At 40.5% G+C, this 21,181-nt stretch overlaps 1 protein-coding gene and 1 long non-coding RNA gene across 3 annotated transcripts; both read right to left on the bottom strand.

Moving 5' to 3' along the window:
* Positions 1–1,233: 1,233 nt before the first annotated feature.
* Positions 1,234–2,189, bottom strand: LOC148873368 (uncharacterized). Its single transcript, XR_016105729.1, has 2 exons — positions 1,526–2,189; positions 1,234–1,415 (listed from the first exon to the last, which is right to left on the bottom strand). It is a non-coding gene; the product is annotated as an uncharacterized LOC148873368 (long non-coding RNA).
* Positions 2,190–8,713: 6,524 nt separating this feature from the next.
* Positions 8,714–15,055, bottom strand: LOC148873369 (protein CORTICAL MICROTUBULE DISORDERING 2-like). Of its 2 annotated transcripts, XM_088963257.1 has the most exons (5): positions 14,670–15,055; positions 12,842–14,556; positions 12,042–12,314; positions 11,353–11,444; positions 8,714–9,936 (listed from the first exon to the last, which is right to left on the bottom strand). In XM_088963257.1, the coding sequence occupies exons 2-5, from the start codon at positions 13,805–13,807 to the stop codon at positions 9,063–9,065; spliced, it is 2,205 nt and encodes a 734-aa protein (XP_088819383.1). In that variant the 5' UTR covers positions 13,808–14,556; positions 14,670–15,055; the 3' UTR covers positions 8,714–9,062. The 2 variants fall into 2 exon arrangements, with proteins under 2 accessions (XP_088819383.1, XP_088819373.1); XM_088963247.1 differs by having other exon boundaries at positions 12,842–14,930.
* Positions 15,056–21,181: the final 6,126 nt, after the last annotated feature.

The following is a 21,181-nucleotide window of genomic DNA, read 5'->3' on the forward strand; positions in this document are numbered from 1 at the left end:
AAAATAAATTTATACATAATCATTGAAAATACATTGATCATAAAAGACAATAATATTAATTTTACTATATATATAATTATATAATAAATACAGATTAAGAGTTTAAAATTATTATTAATAAATATTATTTTTTTGAAAGTTATTTTCTTGAATTATTACTCGATTTAAGCGAAATTAATTATTCACAATATTATGTAAAAATATTAAATTGTTATTAATTTCAATATTATGTTCTAATTAATTTTCTACTTTTTAGAATTATTTTAAATTTATTACATAATTTCTTTACTTTAACTATTTAAAATCTAGTTATGTTAAATATTTTTATTTAAAATCCAGAAAAAACATAATTTAAATTGTTAGTACATAATTTCGTGATATATTTTGTAAAAATATAATTTTTTTGTTGTTTTGAATAAATATTTTAAAGCTATTATATAATTTTGTTAGAATATTTAATAATTCTTATTTTTTTAATCCAAACTTTCTTTAGATAGATATAGATAAGAAGTAGGGGAGATCATAAATAGGAATTAAAGATAATTTAGGAGATAAACTTTTTACTAAATTCGAGATAATTTTGGAGATAAATAGGAATTAGAGATAATTTTGGTGAAAGTGAAGGATAGTGGGGGAGGTAGTTTAGGAGAAATTGTAGGAGAAGAGATTATTTAAGTTATTGAGAAAGTGAATCTCATTGGTTGTTTTGGAATTAAAAAATGAAAAATTCAAAAAAAAAGGAGAAAATAGATAATTCGCTTAAAGGAGAGCTATATTGACATGGCCGGACCAGTTTTAATATATATATATATATATTTATTTATTTATAAATAGATAGATTCTCATAACTACTTCTGTTAGAAGGCACATATGCTACTGCTTTTTGGCTGTTTATTTTCATTCACTTTCAGACAGAATGCATATGGGAAGAGGAAAAAAAAATCATAAACCATTCAACCTTCTAATGAAGCTAGTTTCATATGTATATATGGAGTTAAATTGCGACAAAATTGCAGGCTAATTGGGGCTACACAAGCACAAGTATTAGAAGCTCTTCTAATTCCCAGGTCAACATTTGCTGGGCAGATAATCCAACTCTGGATGATAAAGGACTACCCTTTGCCTTTGGATAGGAGAAGTCCTAGCAAACCCAAATTAATTAACAAAACCAAATAGTTTCAGGACTGATGACCATGCAAGCTAATCTTAGTATCCAAATTGGAGCAAGAAGGATTATGGATCATATGGAACAAGTTTAATCTTTCTAGAAAACTTTTGTTCTATTGATTTTAGTAACTTATTTCATCCATTTTAGAGATAATACAATTCTCTACCATAAACCACTTTTCTCAGATGACAATAGAACCCCAACTAATCAATTCACCCTTGCAAGTCTTCACTCTTCTTGAACAATCCTACACAAATAAAAAGAAAAGGTTAGAATATCATACACACACATATATATATATATATATATATAACACAATCAGAGAGGGGAGTGGATTAGCTAGAGACAAATTCGTACACTCCGGGCTGGGCTATCTATCACGGTTTAATACGCCAGTGTTGAGTACAGATGGGTCCAGATGGGGTCCATAGTGAGTACTGGCATGTTCAACCGTAATAGGTAGCCTAGGAGAGAGAGAGAGAGAGAGACTTGGAGCAATTGAGATGAGCAGAAATTGGAGGGACATTAATTTTCACATTGCACTTGTGTGGAAGATCAGCAACACGAGATGAGTTAATTGAAGCAGCCGTCGATGCAAAAGTTTTAAGACATTGACAGATTGCCAGCCGACCTTTCTTATCTTTTGATTGTTTAGCAACACTCTTCACCCCCCGACAACAAACCTTGGATGGATTTGATGCCTCATCAGATAAGTAAGTCATACATGGAGCCAACTCCAAGCCCACATCCATGCAACTAGGTGCAGCAGCCATGGATGACCCAGAAATTAGCAGGAGCATCACTAGAAACGCAGGAAGGGGAGTCATATTTGTTGAGAGTGATGCAGATTATGATGAGCAGCGAAGAAGAAAAGATTTGGAGTTGCTAATTGCCACGCTTGATGCCTTGAAGTTGAAGGTGGTGTTCATATTTATTATAGAGAATGTTCTCTCACAAGGCTCAAGTGTCATGCTCCATTCATGAATGGTGATTGTTGAGAGGTAACGGCCCTGCTCCTTCAATTAACCCAGTTTCATGCTGGATGCGAATGACATGTTCAAATGAGAAAAGAGGAAATGGTTTGAATAATTAGGGGAGTAAATGGACCAGGTTTGGGTTAGACCCTCACCGAAAATCAAGATGAATTTGAACGGGTTGGGTGGCCCAATAAGTCAAATTGAATTGCGTTTAGCCCAGGTTTAATGGACCTGTTCTATCTATAATGGACTTATATTGAACCGGGTCAGGATGAACCAGTATCTGACCCACTGAAAGAAGATAAGGGTAGGGGTGGTGTTCATGGACAAAGTTTGGGTTGGACTCAAGAGAAAGAGAATGGGAAAACAGATGGAGATAGAAAGTTGTAGATGTTGGAATTTCATATGATTAAAATTGTAATGGTGGAGAATCACCGTTAGATCTTGGGGCCCCACTTTGTTGGGCCTAATCCACTACAAGCAATAATAGATGTTCTTAGTCCGTGCTGAAATTGGGGTGGGGTGGGGGGAGTGGTGTCAACAATTTTGAGCTTGTAACAAAGAGCCTGTACAAGCTTCAACAGAAAAAAAAAAGCAGTTTTAATTGTAATGATGGGATAGCTCCTCTGGTTCACATTAAGACCTATATTTTTTTATAAAGAGATTGGTGCAAAGAAAAGAAAGAATGAAATGGAATTAATGGGGAAACAAGAAATGAAAGCAACATGATTCTCTTTGGTTCTTGTCGGAATGTTGCGTTTATTAGTGGCTGAAGGGCATTGAGAACTGAGAAGAGGTGCAGCCTGATATGTCCACCATCCACTAACAGATTGAACAGTGAAGAAATAAGATTCTCTTTCGTTTTTTTTCGAAAATTTGAAAGAAAATAAAGGATAAAAGAGTCATTTAAGTCCATTTTAAAAACTCAGGGTATTCTTAATTCTTTTACCCTACATAATATAAGTATATGCTATTATATATTTTTCACATGTATAAAATATACAATATAAAAATATGGCCCAAGATACACAAAATCACAATCACTTGGCTACCTCAGCATTCTTTTTGAACCCATATGGTTGTATTAAAAAAAGCTACATTTCATGGTGTTCAAAAATTGGAGATTTTGTTGGTTTTGGAATCATAATTAGCTAGTTTTAGAACTAGCAACAAAAGGAAAATGTCCTCCAAAACGCTGGACGTTTGTGAACCAAATAAAACATGAACACAACTACAAAAGAACACCCCCTAAAAGGTCAAAAACAAATACATATAATGCAGACCCAGACCCTATATAATTGTGCCGATTTGGTTTAGGTCCCTCTGGCTCAGGTTTGCCTTACCAATTGACAGCCCTAAATAACATTTCTTAGAGAACACATATAATACTGAAATATTTACAAAGAAAGTCTCTATCAAACATGTTTCTAGCAGAAACATTGCATAAACGTGAGGACATTGCCTGATTATGAACAACCAGCAAACAGAAAGGGCTAAAAAGGCAACTCTGCCGAATGCTGCCTAGTTTTTCCCATATTCATTGGTGCTATAGAGCATGCAAGTAGGATGGAACATATGAAAGTAGGGAGTATTCTAAAGCATATTTTATGGAAGGGAAATCCTGATAAAGAGTGGATCAGTGAGTGTTGTGACAGAAGTGATGTGAGATAGGAAACAAAATTTAGGAAAAAGTATGGACAGACGTAATTCAGAATTCTAAATATGATTTGTTGTTAAGCCAATATGGCTTCAACGTTAGTCTCCCATTTTCTTTTGAAAAGACAAAGACTAAAATGCGCTTATTACAAAATATGATTCATTCAAAGAAGAAAATGTTTGAAGAAAATGCAATATCATCTTGATATATGTTTATCAAGTTGGCACATAAAGCCCATATATGCTAAATGACCATTAACGAGATGGTGTATACACAATAACCAATACTATTATATCGCTATCCTTATGTTAATTGTGATAAAACAATACTATACATTTGTGATAGTTTTTGCATGTTCTCAAATTTGAAATTAACCCCTTAATCCCATCTTCATAAAATTTTACTAAGTTGACACATATAAGCTATAAGCTCATATTTTCCAAATGGCCATAAAGGAGATGGTGCACATAATAACTAATACTATTATGTTACAATAACTAAATGGCCATTAAGGAAATGGTGCACACATATTAGCAAAATGTGAATGGCCATGTTCTCCCCAATGAATTTAGCCAATACTTTAAACCCATCTTGATAAAATTTTACCAAGCTAACAATTATGGTATATAATATCATTATAGGAGGATAACCAAAATATAACACCATCGTACCTAGTATATCTTTCTTCCATTATCAAACAATATTACATATTTATAATGTTTTTTGCATGTCTTTAGATTTAAAACTAACATGTCAATTCCATTCTGGTAAATTTTCACCAGGTTGGTTGATATGACCCTGTATTGCCAAATGGCCATTAAGGAGAAGTGATGATACAATAATTAATATTTTGTGATTGTCCTTGAATTAATTGCCATGAAACGTACTATCCAAGTGAACGATGGTCATATCCTTCCTAATGAATTTATCCAACATCTTGAATCCACATTACTAAATTTTTATTAGGATAATATTGAATTCATATATAATCGTTATGGGAGAACAATCAAAGTGTAATAACACAATTATGTCTAATATATTTTTGATTTATTGTTAAACAAAATATAAACATTTGTTATGAATGCCACATATCCCCACAGTTATAATTAGTTCCATAGTTCCAACTTTGTAAAGTTTTATTAAGTTGGCAAATATAGTATGTTGTTGCCAAATAAAATGTAAAGAGAAGTTAGCAAATGAGGCATTCAAGGCTAATGTGAATATACAATAACCATCACTTTATATGATAAAAACAAATTATTATGTTACAAAAAGAAATTAAAATGAAAAAAATACAAATACAAATGGGCTTAGCCAATATTTTAGATCCATCTTTGTAAATGTCCACTTGGTTGGCAATTTGGGCATGGCCACTTGGTTGGCAATTTGGGCATTCAAGACTTCAAGACTAATGCTATGAAGTAATCAATATGCAACTTATAACATGAAAGTCATCCCATAATAAAAATCAAGTAAATCTCTTTTGTTTTGCTAAATTGATAAATTCGTACTAAGATAGAAAGAACACCTGATTTGAGATAGGGTGCAAGTTGGTTGGGTTGGGCTAGGTTTATCGTCAACCTGGGTCCGACCCTAAAATTTGGTCTTAAGGCTTGAACTTGATAGGGCTATAATCAGATTAGACTCGGATCGGATGTAGATTTTGCTACATCCAATCCGATTATTGATAGCATACACCTGAATCCGATCGGATTTAAAAAATCTGAATTCTAATGGGCTCGGATTGGATTCAGATTTAATCCGACTTCGCTATAAATTTTCTAAAATACCAGAAAAAGTAAAAAATTATTTATTTTTAACCTTTATATATAATTTATTAATATAAATATAACACACTAAATTTACTATATATAAATTCACATACGGTATAATATATAGAATATTTTTTTTAAATTTTAAATATAATTATGTAAAACTTATATATTAAAATTAACAAAATATTTATTATAATCGAATTCAGTTTTTAATTGGATTGGATGAGGTCAAATCCGAATCCGATCCGATTATTAATCGGATGTAGATTGTAACATCCGAATCCGATCCGATTACATATATACACCATCCAAATACAAGGCAATTGGATTGGGCCTCAGGTTTTCGGGTATCATTGACAGGCCTAGAACCTAAGGTCAATCCCGATCTTCCCAACCCATGCCTAGCCTGCATTATAATTTGATGCACTCGGGTTGAGCTCGGGCCCGGGCCAAGCTCGAGTTTGGTCAATAAATCAACTTTAAAGTTATACATAGATATATGTATTTATGAAAATATGCATGCAAAATATGTTTGTATATGTATATGTTTGTGTGTGCGTGTATATAATGTGTATGAAATATATATATATATATATATACCGAGCTCGAGTTTGGTCAATAAATCAACTTTAAAATTATACATAGATATATGTATTTATGAAAATATGCATGCAAAATATGTATGTATATGTATATGTATGTGTGTGCGTGTATATAATGTGTATGCAATATATATATGTATGTATGTATGTATGTATGTGTATAGTTAAGTTGGGCTTAGGTTGCATTCAGGCTACCTTAAGGGCTAGGCCGGGGCCCAACCCGAAAAAAAAAATATATATGTATGTATGTATGTATGTATGTATGTATGTATGTATGTATGTATGTCTATAGTTGATTTGGGCTTAGGCTGCGTTCAGGCTACCTTAAGGGCTGGGCCCGGGCCCGACCTGAAAAAAAAAACTTGACTTCTTGGGTCCAAGCCCAACTTGAGTACTGAAAATCCATACCCAACGTGTGTAAAATTTCGGGTTGCACCCCTAGTTTGAGATAGTTTATTAGCTCACGTTGTAGAAACACAAGAAGGAGAGAATGCAATGATTGATAAAAGAGGGAGGAAGAGAGCGGAAAAGAGGGACAAAGTTTCGAATGACTCATGTTTTGTAACAAGGGAATTTTAGTCTTTGTCTTTTAAAGGGGAAATGGGGTTTTGAAAAGTTTTATTTTGAAGAATTCAAAATTCTTAATGGCCATTTGGCATATATGGGCTATATGTGCCAACTTGGTAAACATTTACTAGGATGAGATTGTATTTTCTTTAAATATTTTCTTCTTCGAATGAGTTATGTTTTGTAATAAGGGCATTTTAATCTTTATCTTTTTAAAGAAAAACGAGAGGATGGTATTAAAGCATTGTTGGCCTGATACAAAATTAGTCAAGACAATAATTCCTACTTGGTGTGGAAATCTGTCCTAACTTTTCAAAGAGTGGAGTTATATGTTTTTAGATTCTGCTATAGCTGGGCTGGAATTCAGAATTCTGAATTGGGCGTGTTCGTACTTTTCCCCAAAATTTAACAAAGCATTGGTCAAAGGAATTTAGGAGGAAAGATGGTTCGGAGGGGGTGGGGGGATTGCTTTTTAGGGTCTGTCTGGTTTGAGGGAATAGGAGTCTGGAATCGGAAAATGGCCCATTCTGGTTCCTATCATTTGGTTGAGCAGAATGGGATTATGGGAATCCTATTTCTATTCTAGGTGGAATGGGATTTCCCCATATGGGGGAAATCAACAGCCCCTCTTCTTTCCACCTTCGCTGACCCCTTTCCGGCGAGATAAGATCCACTCTCCTCCTTTTCCTTCTTTTTCTTCTTCTAATAGGGGTAAAATTGGATTTTTTGCTAATTTCAGTTCTGACTTCTACTTGAACCAAACAGAAACAATTGGAATCCAATTCCGATTCTGAATTAAATCAAACAAGCATGAAGAATATATAATTCTGATTCCAATTCCAACCCTACCCGCAAACCAAGTGGATCCTTAGCTTTTTTCTTAGGGATAAATGGACTGCAATCCACCTTAGAAATCTCCTAATCCACTAGTAGCCCCCTCCCCATAAACTGCATCCTACCCGTAAATTTGATATCAATCTACAGGCAGGATTCACTCCATCCTATAAATCTTAGCTCCACCCTAGAGGTGGACTGAACTATAAAAACCCCAGTCCATTTTTGCTTTAAATGTTTTCAATTGATGATTAATCTCCAGTGGATTGACATTTTTCGTTTTCATCTAATTCCTTTTTGTTTGTTTGAGGTTTTATTTGTTCAGTCCTAGCGTGGAGCTAAGATTTCTATAGATGGACTGAATCCTGACCGTGCATGATGCCGAATTCACATGCTGTATACGGTTTATAAGAGCTATTAGTAAAATAGGACGGGGCTGCAATTTTAGATTTCTGAGGTGAATTGTGGATTGCAATCCACTTATCGCTTTTTGTTTTTTCTCAGTTAATGACCCAACACCGTAGTCCAGTCTTTGTGAAGTACATCCATAATTCATCACAAACTGGATTTGCACACAACTGTACCGTAGGCATAGGACAGGACAAAATTATTCACCCTACCTTGGCTACTTGTGTAGGGTTTGTCACACTTGGGAGCTGGGAGTTGGAAGAACCAAATACTTCCACAGAGAAAATTTGCAAGGTTAATTTCAAAGCCATCACTTGTGTACATTTGTTTGAAAAAATTATTCACACTCTTGGTTGGTGCTATTTGAATCCGTAAAAGATTCTAGCTCCATCTGTCAGGTGGAATTTCTCCTCCAGTGGACCCAGATACAGCCTAACAGCCCTAGTGGAGTAGCAGTGAAATGTTCTGAGTACGGCCAGAGAACCAGGACCTTTTAATCCCTCTGTCTGCAGGCCCAGCCAGCCTGTGCCTTCAATCAGTGCTTTGCCAATGGACACAAGTAGGGCCTATCTAAAAAAAAAGAAAAGCTATCTAGCTTACACCTGTGTCTGGGTGTGAACTGTTAAGACAACCCCGAGTAAAGACATCACTTACATTGTAAATAATGTCTCATAAAACCCTTTCCAACTTGTAATCCATCATGCTACAGTGATTACAGAAGATGATACATTGGTTCCAGCTTAAAAAGCCAACAAACCAAATTTTGATAAAAATGAATTTTATATATACACATTTTTCTCTTGAATGGTATAATTGAATAACTTCAATCAAATCAAACCCCAATCATCTTCACATCTCATCAAATGCTTCACATGATAATAAATTATGAGTACTTCATGTATACCCCAGCACACAGGATCTATTATATATACATGAATCAGAAAAATGCCCCTCCCTAACCACTTGGTGGCTAAGTTGGATCTGCCCACACAATGTAATATGGCTCACCTTCAATGCCTCAAAGCTGTATAGGTAAGATATAATGAATGCCTGTCCAGAAGAATATTCATCATGTCATCTTCTTGATTTATTTTCTACTGCTTGGCTTGGTGGTGTTGTTTGTGCTCCAGCACCAAGAGCAACTGCAGCAGATTCTACATGTGTAAGGAGATACTCATAGATCTTCTTCCTAAGTCTGTCAATTGTCTCAGCAGGAATGCAGGGTTCTTCTTCACCATCCTTAGCAGAACCAATCTCATCTAACCAGTCATTCACATTCTTGAGCTGAGACAGCATATTTGCTATCCGACCATTATCTGTCAAGGCTGAATTATCCACATCAGCATCCAAGAACCTCTCAACAAACCCCAAGAACCAGTCTTGAGACTCTGTCTTTAATGTCTGAGCTAAATCAACAGCCTCATCAAGACCGTTTCCTCTGATCCATTCAGGGGGTGGAGATGTTGCGACTGTCTTTTGACCTACAGCTAGTCCATCCCCAGCTCGGCGTAGTGTCGCAGCTGTAAGGGGCTTAGACCAAGCTAAAGGGCGAGTTTTGGTTTGGGTCTTTGTTGTTGAATTCTTGGCTGAGTTCTCTAAAACTAACATGGGATGATTACTAGTGGTAATCCTTTGACTTGCAGCTGTAATTACAGCTGGACCCACGGTGGAAACTGGTTGTTTCTTAAATACTGTAAAGGATAATAAGTCAGTAGCCAATGCAGCTTGGACCCATGAAGCTGCATATTTACGCCTCTCTGAGGAGATCTTCAATTCTTCTTCTGATGGTTCGTCTTCACCATCTGTTGATGACCCTGCCGGGATTGTCTTTGATAGAGAATCAGCCACAAGGCGAGCTTTGGTCAAGCTTGCATGGAGGCTGAAGAATCGCTCAACCGTAGGTTGTGGGTTATCCTCCTTGGCAGTTATACTTAGCTCAGCATACGTGCTGCAAAAGAGAAAATATCATATCAAAAGAGTTCAAACATCAAGAATCATTTCTTATGGGTTTTACACGAAAGGAACCATCAAACATTGAGAACTAAAGACTACAAAAGCTTCTATACATAGCATTTCCACCTAAGGTGTATTACCATTTCATATTCCATAATAGAAGGCTAATCTGTTTCCTTCTAAATTTTTCTTTGACACAGAATTAAAAGGAATTTGGCTTCTCAATCATTTCCCATGAACCTGGAGGTGTTTGACTTCAGCATTAGCTGGAAAAAGAGTTGAGCATTACCACATTTTTTCACTTCAACCCAAGACCCCTTAGAAACTTAAACAATGGCGAGACTCCTTCAACTCTAAATAGGACTCTTTTGCTTTAATACCAGCCCCAGGACCCTCCTTAATTGATTTCTACCTTTAGTGCTGAAATCAACCCTAAATTTCCTAGACTCCTTGCGTCATAGTCACCTTACGCAAGTCAATTATCAAAGTACCAGTCCTACATCAATTTGGTATTAAAGCATGTATCCTACATGAAGTCATCAACTCGGTATTAGAGTAGGTGGTTCTATATCAATAATATTCAAGAAAATTGTGCTGGGGCATTGTGGATACTTCATTGGTTTACCAGAAACAGAAACAACATGAGTGACCAAAGGGGAGAAAGATACATGGCTTAAAACAATCCAAAACCCAAAAGTTCTTTTCTCAGAACTCTCCATCTTGCAATGGGTCTGCAACTTAAATTGCAACCACAAGAACATCTGAATATACACCAAAATCATAATCAGATACTCCAAGAGCTACCCTAGGTTTTTGATCCATCAGGATCCTTTAGGCCAATCTGATTGCAACAGAGAGTTATCATCAATCCTTTATCATAATATAAATATTTTTCCTTATCGCACAACGCCTCTGAAGTTTCTCCTGAAGTTTCCATCAACCTTAACATTGAATCATCATACCAAAAGCTCCTGGTGTTTACCAGTTACAATCACCTATGTGCTATATCAGCAAGCTTCAGCTTCTTACGTTGATGTGATCATGGAACAATTACACCTATGTTGATTTTAACTTGAGTAATGATCTTCAAGAATCTAACACTATATATTGTTAGATTCAAGGAAAGGGTAAAGCATGGAAATGGCATCAAGCACCCTTTCAATGGACCAAAAGAGATAAGGATATGGGAGAAAAGAAAGAATTAAATAAATTAGATCCTTCCAATGTCAAAAGAATCAATTCAAATAAACTCAGCTACTAAAACCCTCTCCTACCAATTCATAAATTAAAAAAAAAAAAAAAACCCTCCTGCCATTATGCTTTATCAATAGTTATGTTTCTGTCAAATTGTAAGCCAGATTCAAAATCCTACAAAAAACTATGTACAGCAATCATGTTTCCTAGTGTTTACCTCAAACATCTAATTAAGCTCTCTGCCGCAGAAGCTTCTTGAATGGCCTCAACAGCTGCCATTTCTGCAGCATCTCTATACTTCAGAACTTCCTGAATAAATAAATATAAAACAAAAATCAGAATATATAAAAAATAAAATAAGGATAGGTTAAGGTCCTAGTCTTGTTGGTAACCATCGGAGAATTTGACACAAATATAATGCACCAGAAAATGCTATTTCTAAATATTAGCATCAAATACAAAATGTTCCATCAATCCAGACAGTCCAACTGCAACAACCATGTATAGAGAGCAAACTTCCAAAGTAAAACTAATTAATGATTTTGATCATCCAATGATAAACATCTTGCAGATAACTGCCTAAAGGTCATAGGCTATTGTCACATAATGTTCTAATCAACTGAGCAAAATCAAACTTCAAAATGATTGTGTGTAATATTGTAGGCTATTTAGACAGTCAAGACACAAGAAATATCCAATCGCTGTGTCTAATATCAAAGTTCACTATATCACTTAGTTAAGTGGCATAAATTTCTCACAGAGCCTTATCTATTAAGGAAAAAAACTTTGAAATGGCTAACTGAGATTTTAAGTGAATATGAGTTAACAAGCAGTATGCTCACAGGCATGCTGCCTGTTAACTTTTATAATAGAGAGAACACCTGAAAAAGTTACAGGGATTCATACCTTTCCGAGCTTTGAAAGAGTGGAAGGGAGTGAGGCCCATGAAACACTACCATCTGTCAATCTTCTATTACTGATAGAAACCTTGACCAAGTTTCCTGGGAGTCCATTACCAGCAACTTCACCTGATGTTTTCTTTCCAATGGAAACTCGTTGCTTATTTGGCTTATCAGAATCAGCCCCAGCTCTATTTGCTGTTACCTTCTTTGCAGGCATCTGAACCTTACTGTCCTCTTTAGATGACTTGCCATTCATTGAAAGTTTTCTTCGAGGAGCCTGTATTGAAAAAAAAAAGAAAGGAATTACATAGAGGACAACTAAATATGATCTGACGACTGGGTCGGTGAAAGAAAAAACAGAAATTGCGGTCTTTATCCTCAAAATTGAGGAAAACAACAAATTAAAAAAAAGTTGAGGTATCCAATGAAAAATATTAATAATGGGATTTATTCATGGTATATAAGAAAAGTCTAGACAAGAAGTCGAAATCCATTAGACTGATCCTCGACACTTCATGGTCTAACTGCTAACAAGTTTCCACCTAAAACTTGATCTCTAAAAATTCAGAAATTTTACTGGATAACATTGAGTAAATAAGCAAATAAATATACTAGGAATCATGTAAGACCCTGAGAACAGCTGAAGGGGCTGATATTTGCTTTTGCCTGACCTGAGTCTGAAAATTTTGATATATTATACAAGTATTCAAACCAGAGAAAAGAGCACATTAAAGAAAAGGAAAGCTCAACATTTTCAAATCAAGAACAGAAATAAAAGAAGTTCAAGGAGAAAATATAACTTACAGAAGTGCTCCGAGATTCAGATTTCAAATCAAGCTTGGCAGCCCTTGAGCTTGAATTATCCCTGCCCTTCACCTCTCCCCCTTCCCAGCTCCTCCTCAAAGCCTTGGTCCCTAATCCAATCCCATTAACCACATTCCCTAAGGAGTTCTCCACAGGCAGCTTCTTTGCTGATGCACTTGCTCTAAGAGCAGAAGCTGCCTTTTGCACTAATCCCACCCTTGAAGTTGGCTTGTCTAATCCTTTGATCTTTGCTTGTTGCCTGACCCCATTTGCAAACTTCTCAAATGAAGGAGGCAGTGAGTAGCAACTGGTTGGAGATGAAGGGATTGACCGTGAATTGGAAGATTTCGACCGCACCCCAGAATCCTTCTTATCAACCAAATCCAAGACAGGCTTTGCTAACAAAGACCTTGATCTATTCAGAGTTGCTACCTTCTTATCTGAAACTGCAGTCTTTGCATTGCCATTCGGATTCTCCAGTTTCTGGAAAGGTGTTTTGCTTCTCTCTTTGTCCGCAGTTGAATTACCATTCAATCCCTTGGATGGTGTTTTCATCTTCTCCAAGGGGTTTGATCCAGAAGAATTGAGGAAGCAGAGTGAATGCTTAGCAACCAGATCCTCAGGGCTGCCAATGCAGGCGTGGCGACCAGGAACAGGCCTCACCCCACGGAGGATGGGAACAGGGGAAGCAGCCTCCAGCCGCTCAACATGGATGAACTGACCCAACTGTAGCTTATCACTGAGGATGAGATCGTCGTGCTCATCTGGGAGGGAAGCATAGGTAGCGTGGGAAGAGTCAGAAACCTTGAGGTAGAAGCCTTTGTTTGGGAAGAGCTCCCCACCTGCAAGAGCAGGGACAATGCTCACAACCTGCAGCAATGATGAACGGTGCTCGCCAGCAACCTTCACATCTGTATTCATATTCTGTAGAAGCTTCAGAAGAACACCAGGGACCAATGTCGCCATTACTTTGACCTCCAAAACGTATTACTCTGCAAGCCCAGGTTTAGAAATTCAAGCTATTGGACCGATTTCAGATGAAGATCCCACCAATAACTCTAAGAATGGGAATTCCATATATTGAAACAATGAATACTCCGTAAAACCAGGTATAAATGTTCGACCTTGTGAAAACCGATAGATTTTTTTTTTGACAGATATGAAACCTGACGAGCTGAATCCTCAAAACTCAGATCTTGCAGAGGAGCTCGAAACAAACCGCTAAAGTATTCTTAGTAACAATTGAAAAATCCAGGATTGTGACTATTCAAGAAGACATAAAACTCCGAATTCAAATGCAAATGAGGAAACTATACTCAGATCTTTTCTTCTGGATTACAGGAATTGACAAAAAGAGTTGCTAGCAAAATAGAGATATAAAGGCTCAAACACTTCGCTTATTTCTAAACAATGATTAAAACCAGGTGATCCCTCCGAAACCCGACTGAAAAGTTCCGATATTCGGGAATTTAATGATTTACAGATTTGGAAAAACGACATTTACCCGCCAAATCCAGGTAGAAAATACAAGTTTTTGGACTTTTATATGGATTCGATTGAGGAAAAGGCACCGCTCTGCAAAACCCAAATGAGAAAAAGTTCTCCTTTTGGATTATTTTAAGCGTTGCAACAGGTAAAGAACATGCTTTCTTCTGTAAAAACCAGATGAAAAGTTAGACTTTTTCCTGATATGGCTTGGATCACAAACAGTAAGCCTGAATCAAAAAATAAATAGAGAAACGCATTAATCACCAAAACCCAAAACCTAGATGGGGAAAAGACAACTTTGGGGGGTGGGGGGTGGGGGGTGGGGTGTTGGAGGATAGACCTCGAGAAGTCTCTGATGGGAGGTGGTGAAGTGGCAGAGAAGCAGAGAAGAAAGAAGAAAAAAAGGTGAGCTATAATTGCAGCAGCCAGCAAGACCTATTGTATGAATATGATTACAAGAGATGTAACAGAATCTGACACAAACCCACACATCCAAATGGAGTCTCCCTCTCCCTGTCCCCGGGATATTTTTTCTCTCCAGAGCAATAAGCCAAAGACCTCAAGGAGCTGAGAGGTGATTTACAGAGAATAATCTCTGGTTAGGAGATTATTTTGATTTGTTTTGTCACTTATATTGCATGTGGAGAGTGATGATGGCCTGATGGGTGTCGGTTGCTTGCAGTAATTCAAGATTCCGCCGTCAGGAAGTAAGATATCGGCGACGACAGTCAGATCCCGGCGGCCTTTGTTTGCTTTTGCATCTTGTACAGTGTACTGCTTAATCAATAGGGCCTGATTTATTCCAGTGCAGTTTTATTTGCATTGGTGTAAAAGAAAGAGAGTGCAAACTTTTAGTTATTTTTGTTTTGACTTTCATCTTATTTTTTTTAAGTTTTGATCAATTGCACAGAAAAGTCAGATGAAATAAAATAAAAACTAATTAAAATTGGAGCAAAAATGGACCAGAGTTTGTATTTTCCTATTTGCGCTCTCATCCAAATTAAATTAAATTGCACTGGAAACAAACAAACCCTAAAGATATGCTGATAATGACGTCTGAATAAAAAACAATTTTTTTTTTAAAATATCCTATGTTTGCGGTGCCATTAGAGTTATCATGGGATTAATAATATTACCACATAAATTCGAGCTAAATTCTTAGTCTATTCAATTAATGAGTTGGGCGTGGAAAGTTTCAAAATCAATTCTAATTGGACGGTCCAAGTTTGTCAAGAACATTAATTAGATATCAGAATATTTATCACGTGATAGAAAGTAATTCCAACAGAAATGAGTTGGAGTTTTAGATACCTGATTTTAATAATAATATAGTTAAAAAACTTTATTAATTTTATTATTAGTTCAAAAACTTTATAATAATAATAATAATAATATAGTTCAAAGCTTTATTAATTTTATTATTAAATTAAGTAATTTAATTTATAGATTATCATAGTATATTAACATATATTAAACATTTATCGTTATAATTAAAAATTTTAAATAAACTTTTACATTACCTATTGTATATATTCAAATATTAAATTGAAGGAAAATTATCAATTAAGTCATTCAATAGTTAAGTGAGATTATGGTTTTTGTAACCGATGAAGGAAGATTTGGCCCGACCTCTCTATTATGTGACACGTGGCAGAAACAACAACTCGGCAAAAGTGGCCAAGCCTAAGTGGGAACAAGGGGACACACTTCGCCGAACTGACCCTTGTAACAGCTCGGGATACATTTCGCCGAACTGACCCACCTTGTAACAGCTCGGGATACACTTCGCCGAACTGACCCACCTTGTAACAGCTCGGGATACACTTCGTCGAACTAACCCACTTTGTAACAGCTCAGGATACACTTCGCCGAACTGACCCACCTTGTAACAGCTCGGGATACACTTCGCCGAATTGACTCACCTTGTAACAGTTCGGGATACACCTCGCCGAACTGACCTGCCCTATAGATTCCTCCGAGCTCAAGACTGCCTCGCTCAGCACTTCGCATCACCTTTTGGGCACCAAAACCAAACAAGTCGTACCATGCTTGACACTAGGGAAGTCCGTGCCCGAGGGCGCCACGCCTGACTGACTTGGGATCTAACATTTGGCAGCAGCACTCTAAACGACCACCTGCCACCGCCACTGACACCGCCATCTCCAGTTAGACGGTTAGGCAGTGACGGCTTTGTCTCGGTAGAAAGGACGACGGCCGAATTGACAAGCACAAGGGTAATCATACCCGACCTGACAAGGGCCTCGGGACGAGTACACGAAGTGACTATAAGAGCCCCCTGCCCCCCGACAACGGAGGTATGAAAACTTTGCGCTATCTGGTGTTACCTTGCTTTTGAAGGATTCTAACTTGAGTTTCGGAGCCTCTACACCGGGTTTCCCCCGGAGCTTCCCCATCTCCTCCGTTTCAGGTTCCCTGCTACCCCGTTCGGAAGCAAGGCAGCGGACAGCTAAGACCGGCCGGATCGTGCTCCATCAATTGGTGTCGTCTGTGGGAAACGCTCCATAAAGCCTCCCTCCAAACTTCGATAACCCCTTTTCTTCAAAAAACCAAACACTCATGGCCTCCTCCAACAACACCGGACGTGGCACGGAGACAAACGCCACCAGGGAGCAACTTCAAGTCCCCGTAGTGTGCGTTGGACAGTTCACCATCCCCCTTTCGGCGGATGGGATCCCCAGCCTGAACGCGCCACAAGCAGTGGCACCCGTAAACCCTCCTACCACAAGCATCCCCTTTCCTCCCCCCATTGAGACAACCTTCATTGAACCAACTGTCGTCCCCCTGGCAGCTAGCCAAAACCGGTTGAAGGACCTGATGCAGTGCATGCGGGCAATGCAAGCCCAAATGCAACAGTTCCAGCAACACCAGCTTCACCAGCATCAAGTGCTGCACAACATCTCCCAGTATCACTATCAACAGTAGTTCCCCCAACTGCCACTGAACCAACCACTACTTCCACCTCGCCACCCCGCTCCGAGGCCGGTCAAGGCCTCCCCGCAGGATGGGCGCCCCCGCCAGGCGAAGGCCTCCCGTCCCCAGAACCACCCCAATAGCTAGGCCTCGTCCCCAGGCCGAAGAGAGAAAAGTGTCATCCCCGCCTCGCAACCCGCAGGTGGGTCGGGAACCTCGCCCGCGAGGTCGGCACCCCGGCGCTCCAAGCCCGAGCTCCCGCTCACCGAAAACCGATTCAACGCCTTGGCGGCAGACTACCAGCATTTCGGGCCCATCGAGCTCGGTAACACGGAGGCCAGCAGTGCCAGCACAAGGCCCACTCAACGGCGAAGGCACCGGCGAAGTCGCCGAACCGCAACCCACGCCTTGTCGGAATTCAGAGGCAAAGACACGAGCTCGGACGAGGTAGGGGCTGCCCCGGTTCTCTCGGTTCCTCCCCCCCTCGCATCGGAACTCCTGACGGTCCCCTTACCCAGAGACTTCAAACTCCCACCTCTGGACAAGTACGACGGGTCCTTCGACCCCAACGACCACGTTGACGCCTTTCAGTCCCAAATGCACCTTGCCAGGGCCAACGAATCGTGCATGTGCGTGGCATTTACCACCACCCTCAGGGGGGTAGCCCGCACTTCGTATAGGAACCTGGCCCCCGGGTCGATAAAGTGCTGGGCTCAGTTCGTGCAGATCTTCATCGCACGCTTCGTCACCAGCCAACGGTGCCCCAGAATAGAGGAAAGCATCTTTGGAGTAGTCCAAAGAGAAGGAGAATCCATTCGGGGCTACATCAAGCGATTCAACGAAGCATGCCTGCAGATACCGCGGTTGGACCCCGTAGTGCAGCTCGTGGCGGCCAAAAGAGGGATGACGCACAAAGAATTCAAATGGCACATGGTGGCCAACCAGCCCGCGACTGTGGCCGAATTCCTCAAACTCGGGGATAAGTTCATGAGGACAGAGGAAGAAATCAACCAACGAACCGAAGGCGGGAACGAGAAAAGAAAGAGAGAAGGCGAGCTCTCCAACCCGGTGAATAGAAAAAACCTGACCCGGGAGCCAAAGCCGAACCAGTCCTTCCGGGCCCCCCTAGCAGTTCGGACAGACTACATGCCATTAAACATGAGGCGGACAGAGATCTTAATGACGATCAAAGACGCTCCGTACATTAAGTGGCCACCTCGCCTAAAGGGAAATCCGAACGAGAGAAACAAGAATTTGTATTGTAGTTTCCATAGAGACCATGGTCATAGCACCGAACAGTGTAATAACCTCCGGGACGAGATAGAGGGACTCATCCGTCGCGGATACTTGAGAAACTTTGTACAGCACAACAATAACAATAAAGCAGGTCGGCAAGGGGAGCACGAAAAGGATGCCCCCGAGTCTAGCAACAGACTTGCCGAACCGTTGCAGAAGCAGCCTCCGGAAGAGAGGCCAGTTCGGGGAACCATCCATGTAATAGTGGGAGGTTCGGTGGTAGCGGAGTGTACCTCGGCAGCAGCCCGGACTTTAGTTTGCGAAGCGGCCCTCGAAGAACGGAACCCCCCAAAGAGACCAAAGATCGAAGAACCAATCTTTTTCACGGAGGACGATGCGCGAGGAGTCCACTACCCCCATGATGACGCGCTTGTCATTAAGCTAAGGATCAACGACTTCGAGGTCAGGCGCGTACTCGTAGATTCGGGCAGCTCAGCGGACATCCTCTTCAAATCAACATTTGACCAGCTACAGTTACAGAGGAGCGAGCTGAAGCCCGCGAACACTCCCCTGGTAGGTTTCAGCGGAGAGGAAGTCAGGCCCCTCGGAAAAGTAACTGTCCCTGTGGAAGTCGGCACATGGCCTTGTCCGGTCAGACTCAACCATGATTTCCTAGTAGTCGTGACCCCCTCCCCATACAATGCCATAATAGGGCGGCCGATCACGCATATCCTACAGGCGGCGGTCTCAACCTACTATTTGGCCATGAAGTTCCCTACGGGCTTCGGTATAGGGGTAGCGCAGGGCATCCAGCTCGAGTCCCGCAAGTGCTACGTTGCCGCCCTGAAGGGAAAAACCAAGGTGGCCGACGACCTCGAACTGGAGCGGCCTGCGGAGCAAGGTGAGGAGCGAGCTTCGCCCACGGAGGAAACAGTCGCAATCCCGACTTCAGCTACGGACCCAGCTCGCACACTAAGCATCGGAGCTTCCATCGAAGACCCCCTACGAGCCGAACTGGTGAGTTTTTTACTTCAAAATTTAGATATTTTTGCCTGGTCCGCGGCCGACATGCCCGTCATTAGCCCCGGACTGATAACTCACAAACTTAATATTGACCCTGTAGTCAGACCCGTTAGACAGAAGAAACGCAACTTTGCCCCAGAACGCTGGAGAGCGGTCGATGAGGAGGTTGAGAAGCTCCTCGCAGCAAACTTCATAAGGGAAGTCCATTACCCGAGCTGGTTGGCCAACCTGGTGTTGGTAAAAAAGGCAAGCGGCAAGTGGCGCATGTGCGTCGACTATACCGACCTGAACCAAACTTGCCCGAATGATTGCTTCCCCCTCCCCAGAATTGACCGCCTAGTGGACGCGACCTCGGGAAACGAGTTGCTAAGCTTCCTGGACGCCTACTCAGGCTACAACCAAGTTAGGATGGACCCATCCGATGAGGAAAAAACCAGCTTCATAACCGAGTTCGGCCTGTATTGCTACAAAGTCATGCCCTTCGGACTAAAAAATGCCAGAGCGACTTTCCAAAGACTTGTAAATAGGCTATTTCGGCCCCTGATTGGTACGAAGGTAGAGTGCTATGTAGACGACATGGTCGTCAAGACTCAATTTTCACAAGAATTAATACAAGACTTAGATTCTGTTTTCCAAATCCTGCGTCAGTTTAGCATGAAGTTGAACCCCAACAAGTGTGTCTTCGGTGTCACCTCGGGCAAGTTCCTAGGGTACATTGTCAATCAGTGCGGTATTGAGGCCAACCCGGACAAAGTAAAAGCCATTCTAGATATGAAACCACATCGAAAAGTAAAAGAGGTTCAGAGGCTAAACGGCCGCATAGCTGCTCTAAGCCGCTTCCTATCTAAGTCAGCAGACCGCTGCCTACCCTTCTTCAAGGCAGTCAAAGGCAAAGGGTTCGAGTGGACCCAGGACTGCCAGTTCGCGTTCGACGAACTAAAAGTTTACCTCGCTAGTGTGCCAACCTTAGCTCGGCCCGAGGTGGGCGAGGTCTTAGAACTGTACCTCTCGGCGAGCGACGAGGCGGTCAGTTTGGTACTGATAAAAGAAACAGACCGGGTCCAACGACCCATCTATTATGTTAGTAAAATTTTGCAGGGAGCAGAGGCAAGGTACCCGAAGATAGAAAAACTAGCATACGCCCTAGTAATAGCAGCTCGGAAACTCCGCCCATACTTCCAGGCTCACACCGTCATCGTCCTAACTGACAAACCTCTTAGACAAGTTTTACTCAAACCCGAGGTCTCCGGTCGACTGACGAAATGGGCCATCGAACTCAGCGAGTACGATCTCCAGTACAAACCGAGAACCGCTATCAAGGCCCAAGCTTTGGCAGATTTTATCGCCGAGTGCACTTTCAGCCACGAAGCCCCACAGGTCGAGCCCGACGTCCCTAGTTCGGGCGAACCCGGAGCCCCTGAGCCCATAGAGTCTGAACCCCGTGAAGTAGCAGCCAGTGTGGCATCTCTCCTGGTCAGGTGAAGCGCGAACTGGGATGAGGAGCCCTGGATCCTTCACGTGGACGGCTCCTCGAACCGGCAAGGCAGCGGAGCTGGAATAGTCTTGTGCGGCCCGGGCGGTGCAAAATTAGAATACGCACTATGCTTTGAGTTTGCGGCGTCCAACAACGAGGCAGAGTATGAAGCGCTGATCGCCGGGCTG

Source organism: Nelumbo lutea, chromosome 1 (genome assembly GCF_056320005.1).
Source record: "Nelumbo lutea isolate HS-2025 chromosome 1, American lotus-T2T, whole genome shotgun sequence".
Lineage (NCBI taxonomy): Eukaryota > Viridiplantae > Streptophyta > Magnoliopsida > Proteales > Nelumbonaceae > Nelumbo > Nelumbo lutea.

Excerpts from the sequence above, each read along its gene's own strand:
- LOC148873369 (XM_088963257.1), bottom strand. The coding sequence starts at position 13,807 with ATGGCGACATTGGTCCCTGGTGTTCTTCTGAAGCTTCTACAGAATATG. Across the intron at positions 11,445-12,041 it reads CTCTTTCAAAGCTCGGAAAG|GAAGTTCTGAAGTATAGAGA; the intron begins GTATGAATCCCT and ends TTATTTATTCAG. Across the intron at positions 9,937-11,352 it reads AGCTTAATTAGATGTTTGAG|CACGTATGCTGAGCTAAGTA; the intron begins GTAAACACTAGG and ends TCTCTTTTGCAG.